This window comes from Saimiri boliviensis, chromosome 16 (assembly GCF_048565385.1).
Source record: "Saimiri boliviensis isolate mSaiBol1 chromosome 16, mSaiBol1.pri, whole genome shotgun sequence".
Lineage (NCBI taxonomy): Eukaryota > Metazoa > Chordata > Mammalia > Primates > Cebidae > Saimiri > Saimiri boliviensis.
The window spans coordinates 63,684,457-63,703,639 of NC_133464.1; the positions used below are offsets into that span (position 1 = coordinate 63,684,457).

At 38.4% G+C, this 19,183-nt stretch overlaps 1 protein-coding gene across 1 annotated transcript in view; it reads left to right on the forward strand.

Annotated features, from left to right (window-relative positions):
• Nucleotides 1-19,183, forward strand: part of LCP1 (lymphocyte cytosolic protein 1) — an 84,571-nt gene that overhangs the window by 50,069 nt on the left and 15,319 nt on the right. The window contains exons 4-15 of the mRNA XM_003934354.3: nucleotides 1,254-1,341; nucleotides 1,950-2,113; nucleotides 2,288-2,417; nucleotides 3,803-3,935; nucleotides 5,867-5,948; nucleotides 7,849-8,014; nucleotides 9,683-9,825; nucleotides 12,292-12,387; nucleotides 14,329-14,524; nucleotides 16,662-16,740; nucleotides 17,480-17,594; nucleotides 18,419-18,552. Of these exons, the coding sequence (XP_003934403.1) occupies nucleotides 1,278-1,341; nucleotides 1,950-2,113; nucleotides 2,288-2,417; nucleotides 3,803-3,935; nucleotides 5,867-5,948; nucleotides 7,849-8,014; nucleotides 9,683-9,825; nucleotides 12,292-12,387; nucleotides 14,329-14,524; nucleotides 16,662-16,740; nucleotides 17,480-17,594; nucleotides 18,419-18,552 (1,502 nt within the window). The 5' untranslated portion in view covers nucleotides 1,254-1,277. The remainder of the gene's footprint in view (nucleotides 1-1,253; nucleotides 1,342-1,949; nucleotides 2,114-2,287; nucleotides 2,418-3,802; nucleotides 3,936-5,866; nucleotides 5,949-7,848; nucleotides 8,015-9,682; nucleotides 9,826-12,291; nucleotides 12,388-14,328; nucleotides 14,525-16,661; nucleotides 16,741-17,479; nucleotides 17,595-18,418; nucleotides 18,553-19,183) is intronic.

Consider the following 19,183-nt stretch of genomic DNA (forward strand, 5'->3'; position numbering starts at 1 on the left):
CAAATACAGCCCTGCAGAATAATATGAAAATATAAAAAAGAATCTACTTAAAACAACATCCTGTCACAAATGTATTTTCAAAAATCGATAACTTCCCTGAACTATCCAAAATATAAATATGCTTAGAAACACCCCCTCCCCACACTCCCACCCCACTTGTCCCCTCCACGCCAGTAAGTTCAGCAAGCTTCAGTGGATCTCCGATTTGAAACATGCTGGTGTGGATTAGCTAGGGGCATGGAGATTATCATCCATTTTCTGTTATTTTCTTCTTACCCACTAGAGGGCAGCGGTAATGCACAGGAAAAGGGAAATTACTCAAGCACTTTCTCAGCAAGACAAGGCTTTCTAAGAAGAAAACATCTACAAAGCGCCTCAAATTCCCATAGATGAATTATGAGAGGGTCAGCTTCCCTTTGTTCATCCCTAAATAATATTGAGAATTGTGATTAACCTCCTTTGATGTTATAAAATGTATCCGTTCACTTACGGTCAAACATATTAATGTTAAATAGGAACATGAAGATACCACTTTAAAAAAGACATTTATGTAAAAGTTAAGTTTTCGTTGCCTATTGCTGTGTAACTACTCTAAAACGGTGATTTAAGACATCACTCGTTTTATCGTCTCTGTTCTTTCGGCTGACCGAGTGCAGCTGGGCGATTCTTCTGCTTAATGTGATGTTGGCTGGGAATGTGGTCATCTAGAAGTTCAAATGGGCCAGAAGGCCCAAAATGGCCCTCTCAGGTGGCTGGCATGGATGCTGGCTGTCAGATGGGATCTCAGCCAGGATGTTAACCAAAGCACCCAGTTCTCCTTCACTGGCTTCTTTATGTGGCTTGAATGTCTCATGGCATGGCAATTGGAGTACCAAGAGGGAACATCTTAAGAATGAGCATTCCAAAAGGAAGGAAGCAGAGGTTTCCAGCCCCAGACTTCATTTCTACCACCCTCTAATGGTCAAAGCAGTAACAAAATGAGCCCAGATTCTAGGGGAGGGAATGCTTCTTGATGTGAGGAGCATTCTGTATTGCTCAGGAGGGAAGAAACTGTTGAGAGCCATCCTTGGAGACCACCACACAGAGGGTTGAGAAAAAGCATATTTCTGACTTACATTTTGAGAAGATAGTTCTAAATCATGAAGGATGCAGAAGAGTATTTCTTCACGTAATAAATGGGAATTGCTTCTTAATGTGATATTTTAAGAATTGAGATGCACAAAAGTTATCTTTCATGTTCTTCTTCTCTCCAGATCTGTTACCTAAAGCAATAAAAAATGGCCAGAGGATCGGTGTCCGATGAGGAAATGATGGAGCTCAGAGAAGCTTTTGCCAAAGTTGGTGAGTAGACCTGTACCCCAAATTGCATCATTCTCTTCTTCACTGAGTAGCCACAGGGTAGTCTCAATGAAATGGGAACATGAGCGAAATTGCAGAGGGGACAGGAAACCAGTAGTATTGGTTTAGAAGAGCTGGGCGGACTTATGTTTGAAAGATATGCTTCAAGAAAATTACTTTCTCTATCAAAACATGGAATATGGACTCTACTCTTCCGTAGTTTTTTCCTGGAAATGGTTCATAAGTCTCATCTTTTATATCTTGTCTTCTTTTTCGCTGTTTCCTTGATTTAAATACCATTACATACTTTCTCTTACTCTTTATCACTAAACCTGTGGTTTCCTTAAGAGTTTCTGTAAGAGTTCTTTGTGGAAACAGAGGTACCTTATAGAAATTTTGACTCTTTTACTGTGGATGTTGAAAGTAATGCTAGTGCCGCTATTCAATAGCAACAGGCATCTTGTGAGATGCTGACTCTTCTGTGGGCTCATACCTTGATGCCTGAATGAAAGCCTCTCTCATCCCTTCACCTTCCATCTAGCCTTCCCCCACCTCTCTAAAAGTTGTTGCCTGAGTTTTCCTGAAGCTTCAGTATATTGTGTGCGTTACAGATACTGATGGCAATGGATACATCAGCTTCAATGAGTTGAATGACTTGTTCAAAGCTGCTTGCTTGCCTTTGCCGGGGTACAGAGTAAGAGAAATTACAGAAAACCTGATGGCTACAGGTGATCTGGACCAAGATGGAAGGATCAGCTTTGATGAGTTTATCAAGGTGAGTACCATGCAGAATACAAGGCAACACATTTGAGACTTAGAACTTGAATTCCGTTTTTAAAAATATCTGGAAAGACATTCCTTCCCTCCTTGCTTCAACACTACGTATTCTTTCCTTTGTGATTTTCTTGATCACTGCTTGGGTTTCTAAAGATACATTATATTTTAACAGATTTTCCATGGCCTAAAAAGCACAGATGTTGCCAAGACCTTTAGAAAAGCAATCAATAAGAAGGAAGGGATTTGTGCGATTGGTGGTACCTCAGAGCAGTCTAGTGTTGGCACCCAACACTCCTATTCAGGTAGGCTCAACTCATGGGTGGGAGCAGAGGTGGAGAGGGTATTCGGATCATAAACAGAGCTAGAGGGCAGCGTGGAGAAAGGACCATAATTTTCAGGACCACAGATTCTAAACTTGGTATTCAAACTTAAGGGATGTAAACAAAGAAGCAAACACAACTTTATGGATGACTCCCTATTTTCCTGTTACTAAATGGGTCAGTTACAGGTGCATATTATAGGAGTAGTGCTAGCTCTGGGTAGGGTCCAATACCAAATGGCTTTATCAGCATTTGAACAATCATTAAAGGCTGCCCAAATTCCTTTCTAAATCTTATGGACAAAATTAGTTACTCAAGCTTCTTTCTTTAAACTTCATGATAATTTTTAACACCTGCTCAGTGATTAAAGAATTATGTTTACATTGATTTGGAAGAAATTTGTATATTTATTCTGAAGGCTGCTATCCAACAGCCATAATGGAAGCTTCCGACAGGCCAAACAGTGTATAGCATTGCAACATTTCCAGAACTGAGTTCCTCAAAACATTAATTGATCTTAAAGATAAGTTCATGATTAAATACCGTCTATAGTTGCTAAGACAACATTTCTGTATTTTGTTTTTAAATACAGGAATTTTGAGAACGTTTGCTGGGTCAAATGTGCATTATGAATCTTCAAGACAGAGATATATTACACAGTGTTTCCCAAACTTTTATGACTCAGGATTTCTCTGAGGGACATTATTGTTTTCCAAGACAGACGGTTTAGGAAACACAGTGGTAGACTCTAAAGACGTAACTTGAAGTTTTATTCAGAAATCTAAAAATCACCTTCTGGCAGTTTTACTGATACAAAAAAAAGGTTATATCCAAATGATTTTATTTAATAGCATTTTAATTATAAATTTATCAAAAAACTCAGAGATATTATAAGGATTGTCCACAGTGATCCAACATTTAAACCAGCAGAGCTAAAAGCAGAATTCTGAGTTTTGTTCTGTAAGCATTATACCATATTTGTATTTATATGTGTATATATATATGTATAGATGCACATATAAATATTTTTATTTATGTAATTATATATAGAAAATAAACATGTATATATTTGCTTCTAAATGTAAATGTATGTCTGCATTATACATATATATAGAAATAGAGAAAGAGATAGTTTTTAGATCTGTTTTCTGCATGTTTTATGACTTGGAGTGAACATAGACTCAATGCCTGTTTCCCAAGTGATCTGAGATTTTAAAATGTTAATAAATATGAGATGATAAGATGATGGACTGAATAAACTCACATTGCTTCTCTGCTGGGGATGAGAATTTAAGATCCACAGGCATCATTTTGTTTATAATAGAGTTTGACCTTGCAAATGAGTCACTTTAATCATTTACTTGCAGAGGAAGAAAAGTATGCCTTTGTCAACTGGATAAACAAAGCCCTGGAAAATGACCCTGATTGTCGGCATGTCATCCCAATGAATCCAAACACGAATGATCTCTTTAATGCTGTTGGAGATGGCATTGTCCTTTGGTAAATAATACTTCTTTCTGGTTTCCAAAGAATTGCCCATTTTCTAGACCATCAACAATTCATTGTATTTATCCTAGGCCAACTTTGTTTGGGGCTGAGCTGCGCCTAGAAGGTTTCTCTGGACTTTCACTTGTCCAGGTCCAGGACAGCAGACTAATTTTAAAAACAGTTTATATAAGATATGTAAAGTTGCTATTGCTTGAGTGGAGAGGAGGGATACACATTATAGAGGTAAACAGGGAAGGTATAGTAATACCAAGTCAAAAGCATTCGATATCTGATCAATGCATTAGATAATTAAGTGGAGGAAATTTATAAAGTACTGATTAAATAATGACTATAGAAGGACATTAAAAAGTTTGATGACAAGTTAAAAGTGTAAAGTTTGGGCCGGGTGCGGTGGCTCAAGCCTGTAATCCCAGCACTTTGGGAGGCCGAGGCGGGTGGATCACAAGGTCGAGAGATCGAGACCAACCTGGTCAACATGGTGAAACCCCGTCTCTACTAAAAATACAAAAAATTAGCTGGGCATGGTGGCGTGTGCCTGTAATCCCAGCTACTCAGGAGGCTGAGGCAGGAGAATTGCCTGAACCCAGGAGGCGGAGGTTGCGGTGAGCCGAGATCGCGCCATTGCACTCCAGCCTGGGTAACAAGAGCGAAACTCCGTCTCAAAAAAAAAAAAAAAAAAAAAAAAAAAAAAAAAAATGGTGACATTGGCAAGTGTTTGGGACACAAAATAAACATGAAATCAATTATATTTAAAAAAAAAAAAAAAAAGTGTAAAGTTTGATCAGGCATCAAATAGAAATGTAGATGTTATATAAGTTCAGAAGTACATAGATAGTCTTTTGTATAATGGGGACAATTTTCCTGGCTATATATATATATTTGGAATATACGCTGCAAGGCTTCATCTGAGCATGGCTCACCATGAAAGCAGACAGAACTGATAATAGCAGCAGCGTGATTGAAGCAGTCTAATACTATAGTCCTTAAGCAATGAAACCTTTGAGTGGTACACAGAAATCTACAACTCAAGCACTGAGGACACATGGAAAAGGGGGAATGCCTTCTATCCACAGGAGGCCTCTAAATACGGTGCTGGTCAGTGCTGCGTGATAGCTTTGAAAATGCCTCTGTAGCTCTTGCTTCAGCAGGTTCTGTCATCGCAGGCTATGCTGGAAGTGAGGTGACTTGAGGTGCTCAATATGGGGGGCCTCGGGAGTTAAAGGAAACCATGGGTGGGCAAGATATTGAGCCTTTTCCTCTGCTCTGATCAGAGCAATTCTACTTTTGATATTTTATTTATTAGAGTTTGTCCTGAGAATTCATTTTTAAAAGGTTCAACTGCTATAAAAAGATCAAAATTCTAGCTTTTAGGTTGTCACTAAGTCTTTCCTCAGTCTCCTAGTTTTACCTTCTAAGACCTCTGTGACTCATTGGCACCAGCCTAGGGCACTGAGAAGGATATAAAAATGTTACCTATGATTAGCTGAAGATATAAAGTTTGATCCGGTGTGAAACAGAAATGTAGACATTATACCAGCTCAGAATTGTATAGACAGTCTTTTATATAATGGAGACAATTTTCATGGCTGAGAAAATTAAGTACTTATGGAAGAATTACTTTGGTTATCCACCCAGAATTTCCTAATGTGCTAAGAAAATCAGGATAATTTTGCAGCTGTTTAGGTGAGAGAATGAAGTGGGGTCCTCATTTCTAACCTCAACATACTAATATAACTTCAAGAGCATTAACCTTTCCCAGAGATAGTGTGAGTCTAGTCAAATAGCATAACCAATTTTATATCTAATCAGCACATTCTGTTGCTGTCTTCTTTGATTATGGTACTGCTAGCATTTAAATTCAATGTTACTGGGCTCTGTTATTCAGAAGACTGCTTTCTTTAATGTAATTGTTTCTCTTTCAGTAAAATGATCAACCTATCAGTGCCAGACACAATTGATGAAAGAACAATCAACAAAAAGAAGCTCACTCCTTTCACCATTCAGGTGTGTCTTCCACCATTACCATAATACAGGACTTGTTTGGCATCAATAAGCACCGTAACTGCTGAGTCAGCCTTTTTCAGCGGCTCAGCCCTCATTCCCCAAACCCAGGCTTCGGGCTGGTGACTTGTTATATACTTCAGGGATAAAGGGATGCATTTCTGAGCAGCAAGGAAGAGAGATGGGTGGAGTGGTAGCAGCTGGGGGTTTATGTGTTTGTTTTGGCCACTTAGGAATAAAATTGACTTTGGTTAAAGTTTTAACTCAAGCTTTCCTTAGCAATTTATCTTTGATTTGATGCCAAATGCTTAGCATTTTAGCTGAAAATTATCATAAACGTTTCTAAGAAGTGTGGGGGTAAAAAACGGGAAGTACTCTGGCAGCCTTCATAGTAATATTGGCCGCAGCCACAAGTGTAATAAATATAACTTGCTTTGATTCCGTCAATTTGTTGATTAACTGGAATGGAAACCAGCAGTAAGTGTATTTCAGTGTTATGATCCAATATTTTAACATTATTGTAATTCTCTTGCTTAAAACCATATCTAACTTCTTAAATCATGAACAATATATTATCTCCTATGTGGATTTAAACAACCTTATGTACTTTAAAAATGGAAATGGTAACCAAATTAAGAACATTGATTAAACACATGTGAAAGCACTTAATGTTAAATTTACTCATAATCTTGACCATCTATAGAAACAGTATTTTTCACTTATCATTTGAGCACTAGAACAAGAACCCACTTTTCTTCTGATAGTTCTTTTCCTAATTCACTGGTGGCCTTTGCTTTATTTTTAATTTGTCCATTAAAACAATTTCTGTACATCTCTGACACCGATATCTCTTCCTTTTGAAACCCAAGAATAGTACATAGATTGTCTGGACTGAAAACTTCCTTGACCCTATCCCGACTATATGTGAGTTACGTTACCTGCAGTGTTGTTAGTCATGAGAACATAGAATCTGTGAGTGTGTGTGTATACTCAGTTTCCTCAGTTATTACAGATACTCAACAAATCGACCTAGTAAAAATCATACCATCTTTTCCAGAAATTTTAATTGTATCTTTTTCTTTTTCTTTTCCTTTTTTTTTTTTTTTTTTTGTTGTTGTTGTTGTTTTCAAGATGGAGTTTTACACTTGTTGCCCAGGAGTCTCACACTGCAGCCCAGGCTGGAGTGCAATGGCATGATCTTGGCTCACTGCAACCTCTGCCTCCTGGGTATAAGTGATCCTCCTGCCTCAGCCTCCCTAGCAGCTGGGATTACAGGCATCTGCCACTAGGCCCAACTAATTTTTGTATTTTTAGTAGAGATGGGTTTTCACCATTTTGGTGAGGCTGGTCTCAAACTCCTGACCTCAGGTGATCCACCCGCCTTGGCCTCCCAAATGCTGGGATTACAAGCAAGAGCCACCACGCCAGGCTGTTTTCATTTTCTTAACACCCAATCTGCAAGTCAAAAAGCTCTTCTGCTACTCCCTTTTATGATCTTGATTTACATCAACAGTTGTCTTGTCGGTGATGGCCAGTGACAGGACAATGACTTCCTCAAAAGTGCCCCTTTGTTTTTGGCCAGTAGAGATGTTGTGTGTGTCAGCTTCATCACAGAGCAAGATGGAAAAATATAGGACTCATTAGTTTCCTGCCAACCAGAATGAGCCTTCAACTTACGGAACTGGTTTCATTGAATGGACCACCGCATGAGCTCAGTGTCTGGGTTCCTGGGTTTTCTCTTCTGGTCTGAGTCACTGTTTTTTCCTCAATGTTAAAACGAGTGAAACCATGACTCCAAACCTGTGACCTTTGCAGAAGGAAAACATTGTTGCTCTTGCCATTAGTATTATTTGGCATCTACAAACTCAAAAGAACAAAAGCTTGCATATTTTTTCTACCTCAGGAAAATCTGAACTTGGCTCTGAACTCTGCCTCAGCCATCGGGTGCCATGTGGTCAACATAGGGGCTGAGGACCTAAAGGAGGGGAAGCCTTATCTGGTCCTGGGACTTCTGTGGCAAGTCATCAAGATTGGGTTGTTTGCTGACATCGAACTCAGCAGAAATGAAGGTAAAAGCAAGTCCCAAATGTCATTCATGACACAGCTTTCTAATAACTTTTGTGTTGGGGACTGGAGGAAGATGTCAGAAATTCTCCAGTTTTGAAAACCACACAGTTATACTGAATCCATGGCATTCGTGTAACAGATTCTATACACAAAAAGCAGACGTTTTTAAGTGACAGAGCAAAAGCTTTTTAAGACCACAGACTAACAATAATGCTTGTTTGGAGCATAGGACTCGGTCTTGACTGTTTGAGACTCTAATCTCAAGAGCTTTTTTCAGAGCTCACTTTGCCTTCAGATGCTTCATCACAAATAAGATGACTTTTAACTTGCATTTTGTGAAGGAAGCAACTTATATACTTTGATGGTACCAAATTAGGAGGAACTTAGTCTATTTCTTATAAAAACTATAGAGGAAGGTATAGGTCAAAAGGTTCAAGGCTGCAATTATATAGGATGAATAAGAAGTGGATATCTGAACAACATGAAGGTGATAGTTAATAATATTGTGGTGTATACTGGTCATTTGCCAAGAAAGTAGATTTCAGGTACTCTTACTACAAAAATAAGAAAGAAAGGAAGGAAGGAAAGAGAAAAAAAAGATGATATGAGACGTGGGTATGTTAGTTTGCTTGACTAACAGTAACTACCTTACTATGTATGTGTCTACCAAGATAAGTAACTAAAACATCACATTATACGCCTTAAATCTATACAGGATAGAATAAAACTGTTTAAAGACCGTAGAAGATTACATTTAGGGTTTCAGAGTTCTCAACTAAATATGTAGCTGTCAATCTTATTGCATCTTCTCTTGCCATCTTATCTGTATTAAACAGTGACAGCAGCATGGCTCAGACAGAGATAGCCAACCTCAGTAAGTATCATACACAACACAACATTATCTTTTAGTTTTCAGGTACAAATCCTACCAACATGAAATCTGTAGCTAAGTTCTAATCTCTAGTTACACATACTTTTTATTTATATGTCCAAATCATGATAACCAATGAAGAATCCTGAAATATTATTTAAAAACCAGTGTATGAAACATAATATAAAAAAGTGGAGGAGAAGAAATAGGGATCTTAGAACCTGTGAGAAAGAATATTGATCTTCAAATAATGACCTCAGCTAAATTTAAACCTTCTAGCTGAGCAAAAAATATTTACTCATCTGGGAACACATAGAGGAGAGTTGATTATACTGTAGAGTTGCTATAATTAGGCAGGTAAGCACTTGAAATTCAAAACACCTATAGGAATAGACAGAACATTGTTATTATTACAAAGTTGATCTCTTAAAAGCAAAAGTGTCGTCATAGTGTGAAATGTGGTTTGACAGACCCAGCAAAGCATCCGAGCTAGTAGCCTTGGTTATTTTTGTGGATCTGCCCAAATGTTCTTTAAAACAGCATTGAAGTTCACTGTGCCTTGTTTTCTCTATCTGAAAAATGGGAATAATAAATACACTCACAATAGTTTACACCTCTTATAAGGGATTAATAATAAAATATTTAATCCATGGGAAAGGATTAAATACAAGAACCTTTACCCCAAAGAGGTAACTTTGCTGTCTTTAGCTTTCCAGCAGAGCTCAATACAAGTTATAACCCAACCCCGCTCCCTCAACATCGCTGCATTTAATTTTCTTTGCTTTTTGTGCTTCTTCAGCTCTGATTGCTCTTTTGAGAGAAGGAGAGAGCCTGGAGGATTTGATGAAACTCTCTCCTGAAGAGCTCTTGCTGAGGTGGGCTAATTACCACCTGGAAAATGCAGGCTGCAACAAAATTGGCAACTTCAGCACTGACATCAAGGTAGGCGGAGCGTTGTTGGAACATGACTACCTGCAGCAGTGAAGGGGAATTTGGTTATTAATAAAGAAAAGACAAAGATTTGGGGTTTTGTCTCTTCAGAAGCTCCAGGGTTAATCTGGTGCTGTTTTGGAGCTGCTCACTGTCCTTGAGAGGCCATCTGCTGCTCTAGTGCTGGGCCACACACAGATTTGCCCAGAGTCCTACTGCAGCGTCTCATGGGAGTTTCCGTATCAGGAAGTAGAGGGACAAAGGTAACCTAGAGGAAGAGCAAGAGAACAGATTTCTTTCCAAGTAAAGAGAATATATGTAGGTCTGTAATGTCTCTGGTTTCATAAATGGGAGAAGCAGATGGGAATTCCGTTTAAACAATTAAGTGAAGATGACTCTTCTAGTTACACTAATAATAGCAAACATGATATCTGCAACATGCCAGGCACTGTTCCAAATGATTTATATGTGTATTCTCTTGTTGAATCCTTACAACAACCCCATGAGGTAAGGGTTATTATCCTCTCATTTTACAGATAAAGAGACAAAGAGGTCCACAGGGGAAAGGCTAAGGCAGAAATACACTGGTTTTCAAGTATATGAAAGGTTCCATGTCAAGGTGAAAGAAAACAGCTGTTGGTGATGATGACAGATGGATCAAGATAGAAAGTGGTTAAGGAGCAGTATGGAATGGAAAGCCGTCCCTAGCAGGAAAAAGTAGGAGATGCTGGGATGCAACACCAGGAAACTATTTCAGTCTCCACTTTCTCAAATGTTAAATAAGTTTTCCCCAAAGAGAAAGAGTCAGAGGAAAGGTCACATTGACTCCACAGGAGGACACCCGGGCTTGTAATTCTTTGGGTAACAGCTTCCCACTGCTGCACGACATGCATTCAGTGGCATTTAGAACTCAGGGTGTGTCAGGCACTGTGCCAGAGTCAAGCTTCTAGATGGAAAGCCCCCATTCCTTAGGATCTAAGCTAAATCCGTCTTTCTAACTATACATCTTCCGTGGGTTATTAACACTTCCAGCACCACCAGCCAACGCGGGGTTTAACAGGAGTTGGCTATCATGATCTCCCGTTGTGCTCAACAGTTAAGCTCTGCAATTGTAAAACTTTTTAGCCAAGATTAGGCTGTCTGATCTCAGCTGTAAATTTACCTGATTTCCTATCATTAAATGGCTGCATTCTTTAGAACAACCATTCTGGGCTTTGGGAAGTGTCTGTATGAGAGGGGAGCTGGCCAGATGAGCACTTACTTCTTACACATGTTGTGCCTGTTCTCCGGCACCAGCTGCACGGTGACTGACTCCGTGCTGTAATGAGTAGGTCTGAGTAGCCAGCAACTTTGGGGGATGTCTTTAAATCATGTAAAAATTGGCAAAGGTGAGGAGAACATCCAGGCTAGAGTGAGTGAGAAAGGTTCGTAAGAGTCAGGTGAAATGAGGTTACTCTTAGCCAAGCTAAAAAGATGTAACCCAGGGTAGGCAGATTTTATTGGTGCCTAACACCTGCATGTGATTTTCACTGACTTCAAAATAGCTACAGTGAAAAGCCAGAGAAGGGAGGTAGAAAGAAGAGAGATAAAGATCAGTTTCCCCAGGTGCAACATCAATGGCTCACACTCACTGGTTCTCGTCAGAAGTGGTGAGCATGCCTGTCCTCTGCACCGGCCTTACCTACCCTACCCAGCTGTAAAAACAAAGTAACAGCTAATTTTTCAATCTTTAAGAGAAACTGAGATGCTATTAAAATATTTAAATACACTACCTGAAAATCTGTATGCTTTCATTGACTAAGAAAAAAATTATATTTTAAGACTATAATTCTGAGAATTCTTTTCATCAAGAAGCGTATTTTCAGACTCAAGAAAACTTGAGAATTCAATACCTATATCTAATCTGCTATAACTAAATTGAACCATTCTTCTAGCTTCTAGATAAATGTGAAATGCACTTATCTTAATATTCCTCCTTTTACATAAAGATTGCTTGTTAACGCTTCGGTCTTCTTTGACATCTTTATTTTTCTCTTGCTGATTGTCCATTTGAATGTATTTTTAAACTCTGCTTTAAACTTCTGCTTCCTTTTTCTGTCACTTTTTTTTAATTAAACCTTAGCTGACTGACTTCTACAGCAATATAAAGGTATATATATATTTTCCTGTATACAATTTAATACATGTAAATAAGTTGTTTTTCTCCCCTAAAGACAACAGAATAATATCCACTTCTTTAGGGTGTCTTTCGTGTATATTTTGTATATTTTATTGTTATACTCCTTTTAAGAAGTAAAGCAAATATGATATGTAAAAAGACAAATAGAACATTCAAATTAGTGAATGTTTCTAGCATTGTTAATGAAGTTACATTCTTGAATGATAGTTGGATAAGAAATAAAATGTCTGCTTTCGGGAAATCATTGTTGTGCTAATAGCTGCGCTGTTTTGAAATTGGAATTTCTTAATTTCTCACAGGACTCCAAAGCTTATTACCACCTGCTTGAGCAGGTGGCTCCAAAAGGAGACGAAGAAGGTGTTCCTGCTGTTGTTATTGACATGTCAGGACTGCGGGTAAGGCCAGGTCCCAGTTGTGTTTGGAGAACACAATGCTGCCTTCATGTTGGCAGTTCTGTCACCCTGCGTGGCCTTGACTCTGGAGTTCCATGAGTTCCATGAGTGGGCACCTCTGCCTAAAGCCCTGTTAAAACTAAAACTGTGAGCAGTTTTGGATAATAATTGATGAAAACTGAATCTGGAAATAAAACATTGAAGAAAGAAACCAATATTAATTAAACGCCATCAAGCATGCTAGGCACTTCTGAATATGTCATCATTTAGCAGACTCTCTAACCCCAACGTGGGTCTGAACACTATAATAAAACTTCAGAGGCTTTTTTTTTTTTGGTTTTTTGGTTTTGTTGTTTTTTTGTGTCGGTGGGGGGGTTGTTTTGGGTTTTTTTACTTTGTTTTGTTTTGTTTGAGAGGGAGTCTTGCTCTGTCACCCAGGCTGGAGTGCAGTGGTGTGATCTTGACTCACTACAACCTCTGCCTCCCAGGTTCAAGTGATTCTCCTGCCTCAGCCTACCGAGTAGCTGTGATTATAGGTGAGCACCACCATGCTCGGCTAATTTTTGTATTTTTAGTGTAGCAGGGTTTCACCACGTTGACCAGGCTGGTCTCAAACTCCTGACCTTGTGATCCGCCCGCCTCAGCCTCCCAAAGTGCTGAGCCACTAAACCTGGCCAAAACTTCAGTTTTGCCGCCACTTTAATATTGATCTTGAGAAGTCACTTTGCCAGTTTGTGTGCCTCGTTTAATATCATTGGAGTTAAATCCAATGAGTTAATATTGAAGTCAACTGATTCCTAATGAGAAGTGGAGTAAAAGTAAATGAGAAGTGAAGCTCATGAAATGTATAATGTGTACTGTTATCTAGTAAGGTGGCATATTAAGGAATCCTAATTTAAAGTTTGCTTTCTGAAAACTGGTGGTTTCATATACTTTAATGAGAGTGGACCATATTTCAACAAAATTTTAGTCTGTTTCAAGAGTCTGCTTACAAATGTCTGACGATTCTCTGGAATTATTTGAGCACATTGAGTGTTGGACAATCTGAAGTCTGCAAAAATAATTGCAGTTGATATTATATATTTATCCATAATAATATGTAGGTTAACTGATAAAATTTATTTTGTTTGGGTTGCAAGTATACCAACTAAATGTGGAGACAGTGGTTATGCTAATCACATGTTCTTATTGGCAAGTGTTAATATCTTTCGTGAACTGGTAATGGGAATATAAATTAATAATTTAAAAATTTTGATAGAGGCTGGGCGTGGTGGCTCAAGCCTGTAATCCCAGCACTTTGGGAGGCCGAGGCGGGTGGATCACGAGGTCAAGAGATCGAGACCATCCTGGTCAACATGGTGAAACCCCGTCTCTACTAAAAATACTAAAAATTAGCTGGGCATGGTGGCGGGTGCCTGTAATCCCAGCTACTCAGGAGGCTGAGGCAGGAGAATTGCCTGAACCCAGGAGGCGGAGGTTGTGGTGAGCCGAGATCGCGCCATTGCACTCCAGCCTGGGCAACAAGAGCGAAAGAGCGAAACTCCGTCTCAAAAAAAAAAAAAAAAATTTGATAGACAATCTCATGACATCTGTGCAAGAAAATATTATAAAGGAATTTTAATGGTTGGAAATAATTAAGATAAACTCAGACACGTTTTTGGAATCTACTGCATCTCTTCTGAAACAGGGCAACCAACCGTTCATCTGAAGTAGTTCAATAATGGAGATGAGAGGTCTTCATTATTTAACCTCTGAGGTTCCTTTTACTCGTGACTTTCTGATTTTGGTGCAGGTGCATATAAGCGATTATGTGTTGTTATTAAGCATATGCCTGAGATAAACACTGATGGTTTCAGTGAGGTTCCCAGTTCTTTTCACATTATGCAATCTGCTTTGTGCATGGAGAGCCCTGACCCAGCCCTGAGACATCCTTTTGCATTGCAGGAGAAGGATGACATCCAGAGGGCAGAATGCATGCTGCAGCAGGCGGAGAGGCTGGGCTGCCGGCAGTTTGTCACAGCCACAGACGTTGTCCGAGGGAACCCCAAGTTGAACTTGGCTTTTATTGCCAACCTCTTTAACAGATACCCTGCCCTGCACAAACCAGAGAACCAGGACATTGACTGGGGGGCTCTTGAAGGTAACTGTAAGCTAGTTGCTTAAGATGGGGAAAGGCATTCACAATTCTAATTCAGTGGCAATTCAACTCACTTCCTAAGCAAATATAAACTCCTTACATATGGAAACAGGCCATTAATTTTCTGGTATGCAACAAAGAGAATAAAATTTCAGCCAAGCAGGAATAATCAAATACCATTATATCACGTCCATTATACAAAGGTTTCATCCGTTATCAGAATTAAATGTTTTAGGAGAGATAATGCATTTAATTATTAGATGAAATAAATCCTGAGTTTCAAACAGATAATTTATGTACTTAATGGACTGTGTTGATTCCTAGAGGCAAGAAATTGCCACCATTTACTATACAAAAATGATATTTAACTTATGCTGGGATATGCTTACTGAGTTTTTTATTTGGTTTTGTTTCTTATGGGAGGCACAGAAAAATATTTTGAGGCAGAATCCCTAACAGTTGCATTTTTCAGGTTGATGCTTTAAGATTCAACAGAAAGCATATAGCTTTAATTAGGTTCCACCAGGTAGAGTTGCCAGAGATGGTTACTTGACTTTCTGAAAAAATCAAGAAATAGTCCCAATGTTGAGACAAAAAGATCAATTAATATTAAATGAATGTCACCCAGGCAAGGAGATTCCAATTGGAAGTATGAGTTGATCTTTTGCCACGGTGCTTTACTCTCACTGCAAGTGCAGCATAATCGTGCTCCAGCCCTCCTGCATCCTGTCATTTGCTGATTTCTGGTGAGGGGGTTGTGTTCATTTTGTTGACTCCAAATCTATATATCAAGCCCACCAATCACCCACTTTAGCTGCCTCTAGAATATTCCTGTTTGGGTCCTTGGCTAACATTTGAGGTGCAGCAGATGCAAAACAGAATTGGTTATTTTCCCTACCACCCCCAACCATTACCTTTCCAGCCCACCTCTCATCCCATCTGCCCTCTTTTAGAAATGCTCCATTTCCATTAATCATACCATTTTTTTCTTTAGTCACCAAAACTAAAGACCTTGGATCTATCTTCCTATCCTTCATCCCTACATCCACTAAATCAAAAATACTAATAATTCTTCCTTTGGAGCATCTTCTCAATTGCTTTGTTTCTTTTCTGCTCTCCCAAGCTCATTACCTCATACACCAATTATTTTAATGGCTCTTGGGGCCTCCATTTATCAAATGCTTGAATGTTTCCCATATGCTAGTGTCAAACACTCTGCCCTCTGCTGTGTTTAATTCAAATGCATATCACCTTTCAGTGATTCTGTACATTGCTACCAGGCACACTCTGGTACTGATTTCATTATATCTCTGCCTTGCTCAAGAATTTATTGTAGTAATTTTGCAAAACCATAATGACTGCCATTGTCAAATATGTCAACTAAAATCTGCTATCTGGCATCCAAAGGTCCCCAATTCTGACTCCTTCCAGATAGGTATATCTCATTGTACTGTACACCACAGAACCCCTGACAAACCAGTTCCTGACTTCCTTAGTAGAGACCTTGCCTCTTGCTCTGTTTGTGTGCATATTCACACTATCTTCTACTCCCACCCCTTGCCATCTCCCCAAATCCTCAACTCTTTCCTTTTTCCTATACAGATGTTGCTAGCTATCCAAAGGGAAGTTCAAATTCCACCCCCTCCAAATTCAGTTCATACTGTTCTTTTCCCTGTCTCAACTCAAATAACAACTATAGCTCCCTCATAAATGAGTACTCTAGCTTGTGTGATCTCTGTTTGATGCCTAAAAGTGCTGTTTTTTCCAGCAAGAAGGTAAGCCTTTGAGAGCCAACTGGACAGGTACCCCACACAGGATTCCACACACTGCTAGTAGATGCTATAGAAATACATGTGGAATTGAAATGGAAAAGAAAAATTAACACTGTAAGAACCCTCATCCAAATCCAATAGGGTTTATTTTCTTCCCTTTTCTTTCTTTTTCTTTCTCTTTCTTTTTCGTTCTTTCTTTTCTTTTCTTTTTCTTTCTTTCTCTTTCTCTTTCTTTTTCTTTCTTTCTCTCTCTCTTCCTTCTTTCTTTCTTTTTTCAGTTTTTATTGCATCTTCTTTAATTAAACTTTGGTCATAAAAAAGGCATGTTTTCTTTGGTTCCAAAAGATAACCCATCTTCATTCATGTAGGTGAGACAAGAGAAGAGCGGACGTTTAGGAACTGGATGAACTCCCTGGGCGTTAACCCTCGAGTCAATCATTTGTACAGGTAGGAGTATTTGGGAATGCATTCTAATGTAAGATAAAGACCTCGAAAGATCCATAGGATTCCACATACCACTATGATATGCATTCTCTTCACCAAATATGCATATCTTGATGGAAGGGGAAAAGTGCTAAACTGAGCTTCAGATATTCAGAATATTCCGGATATTCAGCTGAAAAACTCACCTGCATACATCAGTCTCACTGTGTGCTCAATACGTAAATCATACATCAGCAAAACGAAACATTTACTGTATGTCCTAAGTGATCTTACGTATAACCTGCTTGCAAGCCGGCAAAACAACAGAAGTTAAATTTATGGTGAAGTGTCTCCTCTGCCACTTGTTAAAGCCTTTTTTAAAAAAAATATTTCTTTAACATTTATTTAGTTTTGTAATTTTTATGCTTTTAGGTACAGGGGTACATGTGCAGGTTTGTTATATAGGTAAATTGCGTGTTTCAGGGGTTTGGTGTACAGATTATTTCATCACCATCGTACTCTTTCTTTTCCTGATGCAGCATAATTGGCTGGAAGGGCATAGCTGGTCATACCTAGGAAGAATGGGTCTCCCAATCTCTCTGAGTCATAGTTTCTTCGCCTCTATAGATGGAGCTACTACTATGAAATGTGCAGGGTTGTTGTGAATATTCTTTGAACTAATATGTAAGAAACTATCTGGCCTATTGTAGGCCCTGAATAAATGTTGGATATCTGAGAATCCTTCTGTGTTTGTTTTGTTCAGTGACTTATCAGATGCCCTGGTCATCTTCCAGCTCTATGAAAAGATTAAAGTTCCTGTTGACTGGAACAGAGTAAACAAACCACCATACCCCAAACTGGGAGGCAATATGAAGAAGGTAAACAACGATGGTTCTGTTGTTCCAGCAGGCAGGCAAAGTCATAGCCTGCAAGAGCACTCTGAATCCTTTATAAAGTAGCCAAACTTAGACAAGTAATGTTTATCCAGAAATTAAATTCTAGTACAGCAATCAGAAACCTGAATAGGTTTATTAAAGTGTGTTCATTATTTCAGTCGAGTACTTATTTATAATTCCATGTTGGATGTCTTCAAACATTATCATGCAAAAATTCTAATTAAGATAATTAGAGCAAGCAGAGAACTACAGGGATTTTCTCCTGAGCAGGATCTTCATTCTAATTTCTAAAGAATTGGAGCTTTGTACTGACAGTTTGACTTGTACAAATAGTTTGTCTACTGTCAACACAGTGGGAACATTGTTTTGAAACAACAGCGTTGACACAGCCATTTCTCACTATTTTTTATCTGTTCACATGTCCATTTGCTATGTGTGCAGAGGATAGAGGTTCCAAATTTTCCATGTCAATCTCCATGATTTCACCTATTTTAGAAGTATTACATGTAGGTAACTAAGGATGGCTCTCCATTTATGCAGTGTGATATAGCTGTGAACATATCCATAATAATGAATTTATTTTGGTTTTCCACATTATGACTATTTTTTATGAAACTGAGGTGTTCTAAGGAAAGATGGCAAATTCATTAATTTTGAATCCTAGAATTGCAAAACCAGTTGAGATTTGAGAGGTCATTCAGTCTGACCATATTGATTTCATTTTTTATCTTTATTTTTATTATTTATCTGGTATTTATCATAATCAAGATGATGACATTAAATCGTTTTCCTTTCTGCTCATTCAGCTTGAGAATTGCAACTATGCAGTAGAACTGGGGAAGAATCAAGCGAAGTTTTCCCTGGTGGGCATTGGTGGACAGGATCTCAATGAAGGAAACCGCACTCTCACACTGGCCTTGATTTGGCAGCTAATGAGAAGGTACTGTTACTTACAGAAGCAGCCTTTTCTTGAATATATTATTGATCTAGAAAAATATTAGTATTTCTAGCATTATGAGTGAATTCAGTGAAAGTTTGTTTTAAGCTAAGCTTAATAACTAAAGAAGCAGTTTTTCTTTTTCTGCTTTTTTTTTCAGTTCTATCGGTTTTTGTTTCAGGTATCTTGAAACTCTGTTATTAGGTTCATAAACATTTTAGATTGTTGCTTCATTCTGATTTAATCATCCCTTTGTCATTATGAAGTAGCCTTCTTTATGCCTACGAATATTCTTTTCTCCAAAATCTATTTTTTCTGACATTAATATATAATAGCTATTATTGCTACAGCAGACTTCCTATTGATGAGTGGGTAGTGTGGCATATCTTTTTACCATCCTTTAACTGATCTGTGTAAATAACAGTTACCTTTTAAAGGAACTTTTTAAATAAAGGGAATATTATGCTATATTTATCGACATTATTTACTATTTCTAGTGCTCTTCCTACTATTGTATAGATCAGGATTTCCATTTGGTATCATTTTCTGTCTACCTGAAATATTTCTAATAGCGCAAGTGTGCTGGTGATGAATGATTTCAGCTTCTATATGTCTGAAAATGTCTATTTCATTT